Genomic DNA, 15,339 nt, shown 5'->3' with positions numbered 1-15,339 from the left:
GCTCCGCCAATGGGCGGCGGGCGGAGGCGGCACCGAGCCGCTAAAGGGCGCAGGCTAGGCTGCGCCGTGCGGCGGAGGGCAGGTGCAGCGCGGCGGGCATGGGCGCGGGCATGGGCGCAGCGGCGGCGGCCGCCGGCCGGCCCTGAGCCGCCCCTCCGGCCCGGCCAGCCCCGCGGCGGCCCCGGGAGCCCTGCCCCGGCCCGGCCAGCCCTGCCCCGCCCCGGCCGGGCCGCCCGGCGGGCGGAAGATGCTGCGCACCGGGGGCCGGTAGTACTATGATTTGGTATGTGGCCGCTTTGGTAGCAAGTGTGCTCGGTGCCCGCGGGCTGCCCGTGCAAGGTGAGTGGGGCCGCGGGGGTATTCTCCGGGAGGGGGTCCGGCGGGTTCTTCGGGGCCGCGTCTGTATGTCCCCCTCCTCCCTGTGCCGGCTGCGGGGGGAGGATGTGCATGCACCGGGAGCGGGCATCATGCACCGGCGGTCCGCATGTCCCGGGGCTTGCAGCGGGAGGGGGCCGGGGGGAGCACGTCCCGGGGGTGCGGCGCGCTGCGGCTCCGGCGGGGGAGCTGAGCGCTGCCCGTGTCCCCGCGCGCTGCCGCTGCAGCGAGGCGCTGCCCAGCGCTTCGTTCCCCGCTGCCGGGGGGGGGCAGCGCCCGGCGCATCTTCCCCCGGCGTTTTTTTTTTTTTTGCGGTGACCTCCCAGAGGGCAGCGGCTGCAAGTCGGGAAGTTTTAGGAGGCAGGAGCTGGTCCTGCCTGGGTCTCCGCTCAGGGGGGCTTGGAAATTGCCTGTGGGAGAAGGCGAGCGGGTGCGAGTCCTTGTGGGGGCATGGCTGGCTGGGTGCGGGAGGAGAGGTGGGCAGCGTGGCCCTTGGCCAGAGCACAGGCAGGGCATGGGCGAATGTTTCTTGCTCCCCCATTTTTTCTCCCAGCAGGCAGCGTTTGTCCTTCCCTGCAAGGGTAGCCTGACTGGGCAAGGAGAAATGCAAAAGGGAGTCAGTGCCTTCCCCCTGCAGCATTCGAGCTGTGCCCCTGGCTGCGGGTTTGGGGGTGACTTTGCTTCCTGCTGCCCAGGGGAGCCTGCCCTCCTTCCCCTCCTTACTGCAGGGTGGCTGCTGCACTGGGGTAAACTGAGGCACAGGGTTGTCCAAGGTCAGGAGGGAGACAGCAGCAGGGAATAACCCTGATTTTCCTGCTCCAGCTTATTTTCCTTTAGCTGCCAGCCCTCTCCCTCGCCCCCAGCCATCCCTGCAGGTAGAAGGGGAGCTGCCTGCCACTGATGCAGCAGCATCTCCCATCTCTGCTGCCAGTACCTCGCCAAGCACGGGGCCATCCCTGCACTCCCGGGGTCCCTATATGGGGTGGGAGCTGCACCCTCGGTGTCACCGAGCCCTGCCCGTGGGGCTGCAGTGGCCGCCGGCAGCAAGCGATGCTTGGCTGAGAGCCACCGCCGCTCCCCTCCCCATGGCGCGGGGGAACACCGGCTCAGTAGGCGCGGGTGGTTTGGGAGGGGGCGCCTCTGCACGTGCTGGGGTGCTGCAGCCCACCCCCCACCTGCAATCACAATGCTCCTTGAGTCACATCTGCACCCTGCCACTGTCCCTTGACGTTCCCACCTTGGAGGCTGGAGGGGGTCAGGATGGGGCTGCCCTTTTTTTAGGGGGACGGGGATGCTCTTGCTGCCGAGCCGCGCTGGCTGCCGCCTGCCTGAACTGCATCCTGCAGCGTGGAGAGGCGGTGGTTTGCAGCAGCGGTTTGTAAAGGGATCCTCCGCCTGCGAGAGGAGCAGAGCGGCCAGTTCAGCAGCCGGGAACTTGGAAATACCCCAGAGCCGCTCGGATGGGGCTCCTGAGCTGGTGCCAGGGTGGGTGGGTGCCGGGGGTGCTGCGCGTACGGAGCGGCGCGTACGTGATGAATGAGCGCGCTGTGAGTAACGCGTGGGTGGGCGCCGGGCGAGGGAGGGATGCGTGGGGACGGGGAGCCCGTGGGACTCACCCCAGTGTCCTCCCCTCCTCGTGGGGGGTTGTCGCCCCGCATCGCTTGAGGACACAGCTCTGGAGGAGGGATGGGGCTTGCCATGCACTGGGGCTTTTCCCCTGGCCTTCCTCCCCACGCCATCTCCTCCTCCTCCTCCTCACAGAGCCAGGCTGTGATGCAGTGATGCTCACCCTGGGCAGCTCTCTTGCCTGGCCTGGCTCTCCGAGGGCTTTCCAGGCGTTAATCGGCTCAGAGAGGGAAGGAGGGTGCGTTATCCCTTCTTACGGCGTGGGGGAGGAGAGCCAGGACGTGACCGCGCCGGGAGTGGGTGTCGGAGGAGGGATCCGGCCTCCTGGCATTCCCGGCAGTGCCGTGACGCCGAGGGGCTTTTCCTCCCTCTCCCACGGGTGTGACGCGGCGGGGATGCTCTCGGATCCAGCAAGCGCAGTTTGCGGAGGGAGGATTTGGCTTTGCCAGCCCTGGGCGAGGGCTCCTGTTGAAGAGGTTCCCTCTGGACGCCGCGGCAGGTGATGCTCGCGGCAATGACCTTGGCCGGTCAGCGCAGATCGCTGTGGCGGTGCTGGCGCTGCATCTCCTGCATTGCTCCGGGTGCGGAGCTGCTGCTGGGACATGTTGCACGTGAGGGCTGGTGCCTCTTTGGCCATAGAGGGGTTTGGACCGGCAGCCACTGGATTCGGCACATGTGGCTTTGGCCCCGCTCTGCGCTGGCAAGGGGATGGTTTGGCACCAGGACCGGCCAAGGGGGTTGGCCCAGCTCCCATTCCCACCCTTCCCTGGAGGATTTCTGCTCCTCTGGACCTGTTGGATTGGAGCGCGGAGCAGGAAGGGACGTGCGTGTCTTGGTAGTTGACTTGGCTTTCCGGATGGTTTTTTTGCGGTGATGCTTTCCTGTTTTGGTTGCCTTTTGACTTGGAAGATGCAGCTTTGCTGGTGATGGGTGGACCCTGCTCGTTCCTGCAGGGATGGGTCATCTCCCATTCATACCCAGTCCCCTGTTTTGGAGGTCGTGGCTTCAGGCTGGAAGAGAAGCCCTGCAGACGGGCGAGCAACGGGTCCAGTGCCAATGGAGGAGTCCTCCCCTCTCCCTTCCCCTGCGGTAGGCACTTCCCGAGCTGGGAGCCCTGAGAGACCAGCTGGCCTTTGGAAAAACAGCGCTTTTCCTCCCGCTTCCCGATGGAGAGGCTGGCGTTGGTGGGAGGGCTGCCTGAGCCAGGAACAGTGTGATTCAGGAGCTGCTGGCGCTGCCTGCAGCCCAGTTAACCAGCCGGAGTGAAGACATCGGGGAGGCACACGCCGCTCCATGGGGAGGGCGATGCGGGTACCGGTGTGATGTGGATGCGCTGGGATGGGTTGGGGGGCACGGAGCTTTATGGGCCCAGGAAGCAGTTTCAGCTCCAGCCTCAGCCCCGCAACGTGTACGGGAAGCGCACAGGTAGCTGCTGGTTGTTACTGGGAGATGATGGCTCTGGTGAGGTGGCTGCTTTGTGGGGATGCTCTGCCCTGTGGTGCAGAGGCAGGGGATGCTGAGGACCCCCAGGCTGGAGCGGGGACACTGGGGTGACTGTGGGGAAGTCATATTCTTGCACGCTCCATCTGAGCACTGACCTTGCTGAGCTGCCAACCAGCTGGGCGCCGTCCCATCGGTGTCATCCCATGGATCAGGGACCCACCATGCTGGGCGGGGATCTGCTATGGGGTGACATGCACCCTCCCCTGGGGACACCCCTTGTGTTTTTGAAGTCACTATTTTGCAGCAAATGGGGCACCGAGCCACCCCTCGCAGCTAATCCCGCTCCTCCGCCGGCCCCGCGTGACCTTGAGCACGTCACTTGACCTGCGCCGTCGCCCTCCATCCATCTGGAAAATCGGGTTTAAAACGCAGGAATCGTGCTGAAAAAGCCCAGATGCTGCTTTCCAGATGGGGGAGGGGGCGAGGGCTGCGCTCACAACCCCCCTGGCCAGGGGACAGGGAGATGCTTTTGGGGGCTGGGGATACCCCTGGGCAGGCAGGAGGTGACCGAGCTTGCAGTGGGGGATCCAGCCCCCACTAGGGGGGCAGAGATGGGGGCAGGCGGCTCTGCCCCCCATCCCATGCAGGTCTTGGTGGCTGGGGTCCCCGGAGCGGGTGGTCCCTGTCCCCTGCCCTGCAGTCATTGCCCGGTTTGTTCGTGGTGCTGGCCGCCTGCTCTCCTTCTGTTCTGGCATCCATATGCCACGCTGGTGGCCTTGTCCTCAGAGATCCCCACCATATCCCGCCTCCACCAATGTGTCAGAGCAGATCTTGTCTCTGCTTGGAAAGGATGAGAGGTCCGCGGGCTTGGGGCCTCGCGCCTGCTCCACTGACTGTCCCCACGGGGGGACAGGGATGGGACGCCATCCCCTCTGTGACCTCAGGGCATGGGCAGCCTTCCCGGGCTCTCTGCCATCGTCCCTTGGCTGTGGGAGTGGTGTTTATCCTCGCTGTGAGTTGAGGTGCAGCGTTCTTATCTGGAAACCCGCTCTGCCACAGCCGTGTCCTTCTCGTAAACACCTGCAGGAAGGGTCCTGCTTCAGCGAGCTCACCCAGATGCTGGATACCCCCAGACTGACCAAGACCCACGTCGCCTTACGTCTCTGCTCTCAGGATGGGAGGAACTGGCTGCCCAGAGCCGGGCGAGGGTCTCCCCATCCTCGGCATCGCCATCCTGGGGAGCCCTGCGGTGGCACCGTCGCTACGCGGCGGCAGCTTTCCCTCCTCTCCCTTTGGGATGCTGTTCAACTCCACCTCCGCATCTTGTATTCTCGCCTCCTGGCACGCGCCGTGCTTTTATTTTTCCTGGATGATGAAGCCTGTTGATTACTGGTTGTTTCTTCCTTTGCGAGGCATCCCTCGGCTTCACGTGAGCTCCCGCACCGAGGGGGGGATTCGGGGTTCGCATTCCCACTGTGGCTCCCTGATGTTGACCCTGTTTCCAAACCACAGGTTGAGCCTTGAAACCCCCTTGAACTTGGCTGGGAAAATCGAGTGGGTTTAAAAATACCCTGTCTGTTTGTGCTCTGTTTCTTCTGGCATCTGTGGGTTGTTTTCAAGCGTTTCCCCACAAATGTGGGGGTGAGAAACGCTTCTTTTAATGGAGAGCTGCAGTCTCCCATCGCTCACGTGCCTTCAGCAGCTGGGACTTGGAAGGAAAACTTGGTCTGAGATGGGAGTTCAGGGTTAGTAGGTTGGGAATTTGGGGGGAACCAAGGGGGAGACTGCAGAACACAGCTGTGGAAGCAGGGACGGGGCACAGGGGCTGTTTGGGGTGGATGGCAGCTGGGAGAGCCGGGGGCTGGTCAGCCGCCATGGCTGCCAGCCGGCCGCGCGCGTGGGGAGGCGATGCTCAGCCGTGCGTGCAATTCCCCACCGGCCTTGCGATCAGACACCGGCGCTGCGAGCTGCCAGGCCTGACCTATTTTCCTCTGCCCAGGCCACCCTGGCCGGGCGTGGGTCTGGTGGAGCTGCTGGGAGAGGGGACGTCACCCACCGGTTCGCTGGGGAGCTGCTCTGGGGTTCCCAGCATTGGGTTGAGCGTGGCCATCACTGCGGCGTCTGGGTGACCTCTCGGGCAGCGTGGTTCTCCAGCTGGGTGAGCGTCAGCATCCCAGGCTGCGGTGGGTGTTCAGCAGCTGGAAACCACCTTGATACCCAGGAGTTGGTAGGCTGGGGGCTCAGGGGCTGCAGCCCCCCCATCCTCCGCTACTGGTGGAAAGCAGGACCGTCCCTTGGAAGGTGGTGAGATGCTGGGGACCTGCTGGCTCGGGCGAGGCGCGCGTCCTTGGATGCTCTTGAGCAGCACGTGACAGCTGCTGTCCCTGATCCGCGCAGGGAGGGGGGTTCCCAGCCCTGCAGCGCAGCCCCCCGCATGGGTGCAGCGGGTCAGAGCCGGGTCCTTGCAGCTCTTTGCCAGGGTGGCAGGGGAGGGTGACGCTTGTCCCTGCTGACAGGGTGCGAACGCCCGAGCTCATTGGCGATGCAGCGAAAACGAGGGATGGAGAGGTGCAAGAGTGTTGTCAGAGTGGTGCAAAGTGGGGGGCGGGAGCTGGGGGGTGTGCGTGCATGCATATTGCAGGTGCGTGTGTGCATATTGCGCATATGTGTGTGCGTTTTGCAGGTGTGCATGCACATTGTACAAGCGTGCGTACATTTTGCAGGTGTGCATGCATATTGTACAAGCGTGCGTGCATTTTGCAGGTGCACATGCATCTTGCACGTCTGTGCTCTGCGATCCCCCGCTCCCCTGGATGGGGTCTAGGCAGGTAGGCGGCAATTCGGGACCCCCGTAGCGGGGCCGGGTGCCTGCAGCGGGTGTGCAATGCAGCGTCTGCTCCTTGCAGATGGTTGACATCTTTGCACCCTGACATCACCCTCCCCGCTGCCACCAGCCAGCCCTCCCAGTTAAACAACCACCATCCAGTCCTGGTTGCCTGGCTTGCACCTTGCGGTGGGGACCTTGCTGCCCGCTGCCTGCCTGGCTCCCCTTCCCACGGGGACACTCGTGGGGTGGCACGGTGTGGGCCTCTCGCCGGTACGCGCTTGTGCCGGAGCCAAAAATAGCCAGTGATGCTCGGTTCCCGTGGCGGGGAAGCGGTGATGTCACTCGCCACCAATCACCGGCAGCCCCGAGGAGCAGCGCGGAGGAGTGGGAACGTGCTTCCCCGAGCATCCCTCCCCGAGCGTCCCCCCGGAGCGGGCGACAGCCGCCTGTGCCAGGAAATATGGGGGAGCCTTCCTTGCTGGGAATGGAGATGTGGGGCTGAACCCCGTGCCTGCAGTTTTGGGGAGCTCCCCCTTGGCTCCCCCCAGCCCTGGGTTTCCCTCTCCCTTTCTCAAAGCCGCGCTGAGGATGCAGCGTTGCTGCTGCTGGTGAGAGCAGGATGACGACAGGCTGCAGCTGAGCTGGGGTGGAGCGGTGCTTCTGTCTGAGCCTGAGACCAAAGCCCTGCTTAATTATCCCGGGTGGGAGGAGCAGGGTACCAGACCGGATGCACAGGTCGCAGCCGGGTTTTAGGCCTGGGGCTCTTGGGGATGCCTGAGAACGGGCAGGTTTGCTGGAGCATCGCTGCTCCTGCGGGAAAGCCACATCCCTGGGCCGGCACACAGGGCTGTGGGTCAGTGGCCCCTGCTCGCCAGAGGATGCAGGGGCACAAACGAGGCTGCAAAAGCAGTTGTTTCCCTGCCACAGGGATGTGCTGCTGGGTGGGGAGCAGTGCTAGGTGTGCTGCATGCACCCCCTTTCCTGGAGCAAGGCGTCCCCAAAACCCCTGCAGGGTTGCTGGGTACCACCCTTGCCCTAGTGCAGAGGGTGGGAAGCGATCCCAGAGCATCAAGTACTTGATGGTCACTGTCCTGAGTCCTGTGGTGGCTTGGGGTGGCCCTGGGGCTGGGTGGAGGGGCTTGAGGACCCCCACTGGTTTTAAAGTAGGGGTGGTGCCCCACGGCTGGGTGTGGACACAGTCTCTGCTGTGGTTTTCCCAGGGGTCCTGGTTCTCTGGCTGTCACTGATGCTGGGGACCAGCAGTGGAACCAGCCACAATTTCTTCTTCACCCCCTCGCAGGTGCCCTCGGCTCGAGGGAGGAGCCCGAATTCGTGACCGCTCGCGCTGGCGAGAGCGTGATCCTGGGATGCGACGTGATCCACCCGCTGACGGGGCAGCCCCCTCCCTATGTCGTGGAGTGGTTCAAGTTTGGCGTCCCCATCCCCATCTTCATCAAGTTTGGGTTTTACCCTCCCCATGTCGACCCGGAGTATGCCGGTGAGTCCTGGGGACGTGAGGGTAGAAAGGGGACACGCCAGGTCCCGGCTGGGGGATACACGGCTCCGCTCCATCCGCTCCTCTGTCGGAAACCGCGCGGGCTCTGCCTCTCGTCGCTCGCTTTCCACCCAGTTGGTTTTAATTAAGCAGCAGCACTAGGAAGCCAGCTGGGCTGCGTGGGACAGGAGCAAGCGAGGCAGAGAAACCCAGGGTGACGCGTGGTGGCGGCGGCGGCTGCTGCTGTGCCCCGGAGCAGCTGTGAGCCGGGGGGGTGATGCCAGGATGCTGGGGGGACAGTGGGGATGCAGCCAGGGCCACGTGCTGGGCGGAGGTGACGGGTTGGAGCCACAGAGCCCACGTGGCCCCTCGCCAATGTGCCGTGTGGCTGGTGGCTTCTAGTGGGGTGTCTGGGCTGGGGACCAGCCCCGAGGGTGTTGGTGTGGTGGGGCAGACCCATTTCAATGGCCCTTTCCATGAGTCTTACCGTGCTTCCAGGCTCTGGGGGGCTTCCTCCACCCAAAATGCAGCAGCACCTGGGCTGAGCCCTACCCAGCTCAGTTCATGAGTGATGCCAGAGCCCACTGGGCTACTGCACCGGGGGGAAATTTGGGGCTGTGCAGCCACCCCGCTGCTTTTTGGGAAACTCCCAAGCCTGGGAAAGGCTTTGGTGGTGTGGGGCTGTTTTGGCGATGGGGAGGCCGTGGTGCTGACAGCTGTTTTCCCCGCAGGTCGGGCCAGCCTGCACGACAAAGCCTCCCTGCGCATTGAGCAGGTCCGCTCCGAGGACCAGGGCTGGTACGAGTGCAAAGTCCTCATGCTGGACCAGCAGTACGACACCTTCCACAACGGCAGCTGGGTCCACCTCACGGTCAATGGTGAGCTGGGGGGGACGCGGCATCGCCGGGGGGCAGCACACAGTACCAGGATGGGGTTCCCTTTGATTTCGGTTGGACCTCGGTGGTGTCTGCGTCTTGCAGACGAGCGAGCCCGAAGCCATCCAGGCTGGCTGCTCCAGCCAGGGGGAGACTTAAAAAAAAGGGACAAACTTCTATTAGGGATCCTGCAGTTTAATTACACCGAGCTCGTTTAAAGGAGAGACATCAAGAAACAGGGCTGGGAATGAATCTCCTCTTTAACAAACAGATCAAGAAAATCAAATCTTTGTTTTCTTGAAATTCAGATTTACTCAAATTACTTTTTCGTTTTATTAAGGCTGCATGTTAAGCTAATTAGCCAATTGTCAGTCTCCACATCAGGTCTTTATTTTTAGCTGGGCAGCAGCAGGGCTGAGCCTCTCCCGCTGCACTGGGGCGGCTGGGGAGATGTGGGCACCGGCAGCTCCTCGCTGGACTCGCCTGACCTTGAGCAATTAATTTAACCTTTTGGGGGGACAGCTGGGCTGCGGCACGGAGCAGAGCCACCTAATTGAGCCCAATTAGCGAGCAGCAGCCTTGCACGCAGGGCTGTGCAGCACACCAGCCCCCTCCCTGCTTGCTGCCCTTTCCTTGTCCCACCCCGGGCTTTGCAAATGGGACAAAATGGGGCACTTTTGGGGTTTTATGCAGCATAGGGCACACAGGGGCTTAATAACAGAGTAATAACCATAATCCTCCCGGCCCAAGGAATTGCTTTCAGGGGGGAAGGCTATGGCTTTCCCCCAGCGCATTACAATGCTTAATTTTCTTAGGGGAAAATAAAAATCATTTGGGGGGAAACAAAATATAATTCCTTTTTTTTTTTTTTTTGCCATGGAGCAGATTAAATTGCCAACCTGTCTTCCTCCAAAGTGGGCTTTAACAACTGCTGGTAATTAGGGGCGGGCTGTAATCCTGCCAGCCTCTTTAATCAGGAAGGAGCCTTTTCGATCTGCACTGCGGTGTTTTCCCATGTTTTGACAATAGCAAGTGAATGTGCAGCGGGGGGGTGGGACGCGGTGCTGTGCCCTGGAGCTGGTGGGGAGGACAGTCTGGGGTGCGGTGTGGAGTGGAGGGGACGCTCTTGGCCGGTGTCCCTGGGGACTGTGACAGCCGCTGTTGTCCCCATCGCCTTGTTCACTTTTGGGGTGGTCCCAGCGCTGGGATGTGCAGTGTGACCCCCGTTTGCAGGCAGCAGCCTCCCCTCTGTCCCTGTGCCCCCAAAGCCATCATGGGTGCAATGAGGGGTCACGGTGGTCTCCCCTGCCCCGCAGCTCCCCCCACCTTCACGGAGACACCGCCGCAGTACGTGGAGGCCAAGGAAGGCAGCAGTGTCACCCTGACCTGCATGGCGTTCGGGAACCCCAAGCCCATCGTCACCTGGCTGAGAGAGGGGGACCTTTTGGGTGCCAACAGCAAGTACCAGGTAGGTGGGTGGATGGGGGTGCTCCTGGGGGGCAGTATCGACGGGACCATGGTGGTGGCAGCTCCGCCGTGCCTGGAGCCAGACGTGCTTTCTCAGCACTTCTCGCCAAGATGCCCATTTTCCACCCCCCTCCATCTCTGCTGACAGCAGCCCCCACTGCTGCCTGCCCTTGGGTACAGGCTGGAGACCCCCCTGTTGTCTGGGACAGCCCCATTCCCTGCTGATCCCCGGGGAATTGTCCTGGGGGGGCGGTTGCTGTGCCAGGTCCTGGGGTGTCCCCATGCAAGGGGCTGATTTGGACAGGGAGGACTTTGCTCCCCTCTCCCAGGACCCTTTTTACATCCCGGAGGCTCCCAAGCAGAGATTCCCCCCTGAGCTGTAATTGGTAAATCAGGCATTGGAATCAGCACAGGCACTAATGAGAGTAATTAGGAATCATTTGTTACTAATTGAAATAGAAGGATGAGGCAGAACGAGGCGGTGTTGGGGGGAAGCCTGGCTGGGAGCAGGGCTCCCTGTGCAAGGGGGTGCTGCTACCCTGGGGGTGACCGTCCCTTGCTCGGCTGTGTCCCCAAGGAGGAATGTGACCGCTCCTCTTGCAGCTGTGAGGTTGTCCCATGGGGAGGACAGCGGCTGGGCTGGGGTGTCCCCATTGTACCCCACTCCAGGGGTGAAGCGGCTCCCTTGGGAACAGGGGATGCTCCAGCCGGGCATCCTAGTGAAATGCCGATGGAGCCGAGGTGCTTGGCAGGAGCGGTTTGGCGTCTGCCACCTGCGGGAGATGAATACGTTGCGAGGGTTATTTATTTATTTCATTATTATTTTCTTTCCCTTCCTTTCTTTCCTTCCCCTTGGCGTCGAGCAGAAACGCGTGTGCTGGTTTATTAATATCCCAAGTCTTGCAGAGCGGGGAAAACCCATTTCTCATCTGGCACTAAAAGCAGCCACAGCTACTCTGCTGTGGCGATGGGGGACGGAGGCTGCTGGGCTGGGCTCTGTCCCTTTCTGTGCACTAGGATTGTCCCTTGTTGTCCCCAGGTGAGCGACGGGAGCCTGACGGTGCTCTCCATCAGCCGGGAGGACAGGGGTGCCTACACCTGCCGGGCGTACAGCATCCAGGGGGAGGCTGTGCACACCACGCGCCTGCTCGTGCAAGGTCAGATCTCCCACCCCAACCCCTTCGGCTCCTCCTTGCCCACCGGTGTCCCTGTGGGGCTGAATGTGGGGAATTCTGTGGGCTGCAGCAGCACCCCAAAGCCACCCACCAGCCTTGCGGGCTCAGCATCCCCCTGGCTCTGCATCCCGTTTGTAGGATGGAGGAATCAGCTTAATTGGGGCACAGCGGTGGCCGTGCCCATGAACAGCTGGGCCCCCATGGCAGCTCGGTTTTGTTCGGGAAGCGGGGAAAAGATTGAGACTGCCACAAAGCGCCTCGTCAGATAGCGGCGATGCATGGCAGGCCTCCTGCTCCTGGCTCCCTCTTTTATTAAATAAATCTTTAATTAGGTCAACAGCTACCAGCGGAGAGAGGAGCGCAGGGTGTCCTCTGCTCTGCTTTCGCCGTGTTGGCGAGCCATGGCCGCTTACTGCCGGCTCCCGGCACTTTGTCCCGCTGGGTTTTTCCAGTGGGTGATGCCATCCTGGATAAGTGCTCAGGATGAAGGGAGGTGTGAGCTTGTGTGCCCTGGGAGAAGCAGAGCCGTGCGTCACGGGTGCGAGGCCCCTTCCCCAAAACTACAGAGATTAGGGGAAGAGTTGGGAATAATAAACCCACTGTTTTCCTTGAGGGATCCCACGAGATTGGGGCCAGCTCTGCCCCAGAGCCCCCCAGCAACTCCTGGTGATGGAGCTGAGCCTGAGCAACCTTTGTGGGGACACTTGTAAGGGTGGGGGTGACACTTTTCTCTCCCTTCCCACCTTCCAGGACCTCCCTTCATCGTTTCCCCTCCGGAGAACATCACGGTCAACATCTCCCAGGATGCGCTCTTCACCTGCCAGGCCGAGGCGTACCCCGGGAACCTCACCTACCTGTGGTACTGGGAGGAGGAGAACGTCTACTTCAAAAAGTGTGTACCTGGCGGGGTGGCGTGTCTTCCTTGTCTCTCTCCCGGATCCCGCATTGCCCCTGGGTCACCCCGCAATCCTCCTCCCTCCTTCTCTCGCAGCGACCTGAAGTTGCGGGTGCGGATCCTGATCGACGGGACGCTGATCATCTTCCGTGTCAAGCCAGAGGATGCCGGAAAATACACCTGCATCCCCAGCAACAGCCTGGGCCGCTCGCCATCAGCCTCTGCCTACCTGACGGTGCAGTGTGAGTGCGGGCAGCGGGGATGGGGCTGAGATTGATAATACCCGGCTTTGGGGCAGCCCCGTCATCCCAGTATGATACTGGGAAACTCGGGTTGATGTGACAGCAGCCTTTGGATGGGCACGCAGTCATCCTTAGCAAAAGGCTTAGAGCATCCCACATGTGCTCGTAGAAGGCAAATAGTCTGAGCATCATCACTGCTCAGCTGGGACCAGTGTCCACCTTGGGTACCAGCAGCTTCTGACTCAGTCCCCATCTTCCCACCACTGCTGCCGTCACACTGTTCTCAGCGGCTGCACAGCACCGGGCAGGGAAACACCACGTCAGGGCCATCAGTCTCAACAACCTGCTTGTATTTTTGGGTATTTATTATAGGGGCTTGCTTCTGCGGTGTGGCTTTTTATTATTTTGTGAGCGCGGTAGCTTTTGCGTGTCATATTTTCCAGGCGGTAACTGATCTAAAGGAGCGGAGGAGAAGGGGCTGTAGCAGGAGCGTTGCTTCCCACGCTTGTTCTCTGGGGCTCCCCGGGCGGTAATGGGTAGTGTGCCGCCAGCGTCCTGTGCCGTTCGACGTTAATGGCCTCAATTGCTGTCGCTCGCAATTGCAATATTGCTCTGCTATAAAAGACTATGGCGGTTTTTATTTTATAATGAAAGACAGGCTTGCGACTCAGGTTTTGAGGGCTGCCTGTAGATCTGCCACTGGTTAGCGGGAAACCCCACGCTTGCCACTATGAGAAGGGCTGGTGAGTGCGATGGTTTCCCTTTGGGGATGGTCAAAGGGGCGAGGGGACGGTGCAGCCGGAGCCACAGTTGCGATTCGGGGCTCGGATGCGCCCGGCTGGTGCAGCTCTTGGGAAAGCGTGTGGCTTCAGGCCATTAAATCTGCCCTGCCCGCTAATCCAGGAACACTCGTCAAGGCTGATAGCTTGTTAAAAATAGCTCTAATGGCAGGAAAAACGGCGTTTGGACAATCTGCTGTTCAGATGGCCCCTGCGCTTGGCTTTTTGCGCTGCGAGCCCCTTTTGCTCTAGAGGAAACCTTGCCATCTGTACTGGGGCCGATGCATGGAGAGGGAGGCTCCCCACCCCCGGAGTGGCTTTGGGATGGGGACACAGCTCTGGGGCATTAGTGAGCCGGATTGGCCCATGGCCAGTGACCCAGTAGTGAAAGGCTGGATCCCATTACCCTCTCCCCTGCTGCCGGAGCCCTTGATTACATTTCCTAAGAGGTGGAGTCAAGCGGAGAAGGGGGATAAAGCCCTCTCCATATGCAGCGCTTGGCAGTCTGGGTTACAGTGCTGTTTGCTGTCCTCCATCCCTTCCCCCAAACACCTTACCTTTACCCCCAAATCTGTGTTTTTGCATCAGCAGCGCAAGGATGCTGCGCCCCAAAAAAGCGCTTTCATCCCTTAAAGCAGCGTAAGCCCTGGCAGGATTTTCCCGTAACCTCGCGCTGCTGGTGTCTAGACAAGATTGTAGAAATACTCGCTCTTCTTATTAAAAGTAACTTTTTTTATTTTTTAAAAAAAGAAGCTTCTTATTAAAGGAAGTCTAGGTTCTCTCCAACCCACTCGCACTTAATTAAAAAGCTCTTAGAAGCGCTGTTAATGACACATCCTAGACTTGGAGGATTGCGAGACGCCTCGCTGCGTGGGTGGTGCGGCGCGGGGGGGTTCGGTTGTGTATTTTAAGCTTTTTGCATCCCATCGGAAAGGGTGGAGGTGGCTGGTGCTCAGCGCGACCCAGCCTCAATGAGGCACGAGCTGTGAGTACAAACAGAGAGGAGGTGAAGGGCTCACGGCGGCCCGGCCGCAAATCCCTTTTCCCATCTCGGTTGCTGTGTTTTAAGGCTCAGGAGTTGCTGAAATAGTTGAAATAGTGCAAAACGAGGCGTTGCGGGCGTGCACCAGGCTGAGTGCAACGTGTGGAGCGGGCATATCTAATGTTTTCTTCTTAAATGCAACTTTTAATGAGCCCCAGGTAGGACCACTTTGGGCGTGAGTAAAGCCTCCCAGAAATGCCAGGTATTACGGTGGATTTGTGCCGTAGCAAGCCTGGAGATAACAGCCTGCGGGAGCCAAGGTGGTATTTGTGTTTGGAATTGATTGTAAAAGCGATGGAGATGCTCTGAAGCCCGGCGGTGGGGGGGAGATGGGCTCTTATCCCTTGCTAACGTGGTGCTGCTTCTCCCGCTCCCCCAGATCCTGCCCGCGTGGTGAACATGCCCCCCGTCATCTATGTTCCCATCGGGATCCACGGATACATCCGCTGCCCGGTCGAGGCAGAGCCGCCCGTCACGCTGGTCAAGTGGAACAAAGACGGACGTCCCCTGCGAATCGAGAAGGTAACGAAGCCCCAGGTTGGGTTTGGGGACCCTCGTGTCCCCTGCAAGCGCCTGTGAGCGTCACCGGGCACCCGGTGGGAAGCAGCAGCCCTGCGAGTGGGATGATGCTGCTTTTCCTTGTCAGCTGTGGGCAGAGTTAATTGGGGTTCTTGGTGGAGCCCGGGTGCCTGTAGACATGCTGTCTGTCCCCTAGACCCACCAAAGTGACCCGATGGCCTTTTATTTCCCCAAGGGCCGCTGGTGGTTAAAAGACCCTTTTAACAAGTCTCTGTCTTCTTATAATCACGGTTTGATAGTCTGAGCAAACGTACTAGCCATTAAATATTTAACGAAAATGCTCGGTATTTATAATTCTTTGCCTAAATATTAATGATCCGAGGTTTTAATTCGGTTTAAACCTGTTGCTGCTGCGGGTTCCTGGTCCTTGGTGTCCTCAGCTTCTCGGGTGGAGTTGTCTCCTTGGTGCCACCAGGATAAAAGGAGTTTTAGTCAGGATGTGATAGATGGTGATGTTAAATCTTTTGGGCTGTTGGAAGAAGCCTGGCTGTGTGTGGGGCAGCAGCGGTGAGATAAACC

At 60.5% G+C, this 15,339-nt stretch overlaps 1 protein-coding gene across 1 annotated transcript in view; it reads left to right on the top strand.

Moving 5' to 3' along the window:
* Window positions 1-275: 275 nt before the first annotated feature.
* The window catches only part of IGSF9B (immunoglobulin superfamily member 9B), a gene marked incomplete at both ends in the record, with an annotated part of 34,975 nt that continues 19,911 nt past the window's right edge, over window positions 276-15,339 (top strand). The window contains 8 exons of the mRNA XM_082070233.1: window positions 276-339; window positions 7,572-7,769; window positions 8,498-8,644; window positions 9,958-10,109; window positions 11,148-11,265; window positions 12,034-12,175; window positions 12,275-12,420; window positions 14,621-14,763. Coding sequence (XP_081926359.1) covers window positions 276-339; window positions 7,572-7,769; window positions 8,498-8,644; window positions 9,958-10,109; window positions 11,148-11,265; window positions 12,034-12,175; window positions 12,275-12,420; window positions 14,621-14,763 — 1,110 coding nt within the window. The remainder of the gene's footprint in view (window positions 340-7,571; window positions 7,770-8,497; window positions 8,645-9,957; window positions 10,110-11,147; window positions 11,266-12,033; window positions 12,176-12,274; window positions 12,421-14,620; window positions 14,764-15,339) is intronic.

The sequence above is a fragment of the Streptopelia decaocto genome, assembly GCF_964273445.1.
Source record: "Streptopelia decaocto genome assembly, chromosome: 21".
Taxonomy (NCBI): Eukaryota; Metazoa; Chordata; class Aves; order Columbiformes; family Columbidae; genus Streptopelia; species Streptopelia decaocto.
The sequence above is the reverse complement of the archived record's forward strand: the minus strand, read 5'-3'. Positions and strand labels throughout refer to the sequence as shown.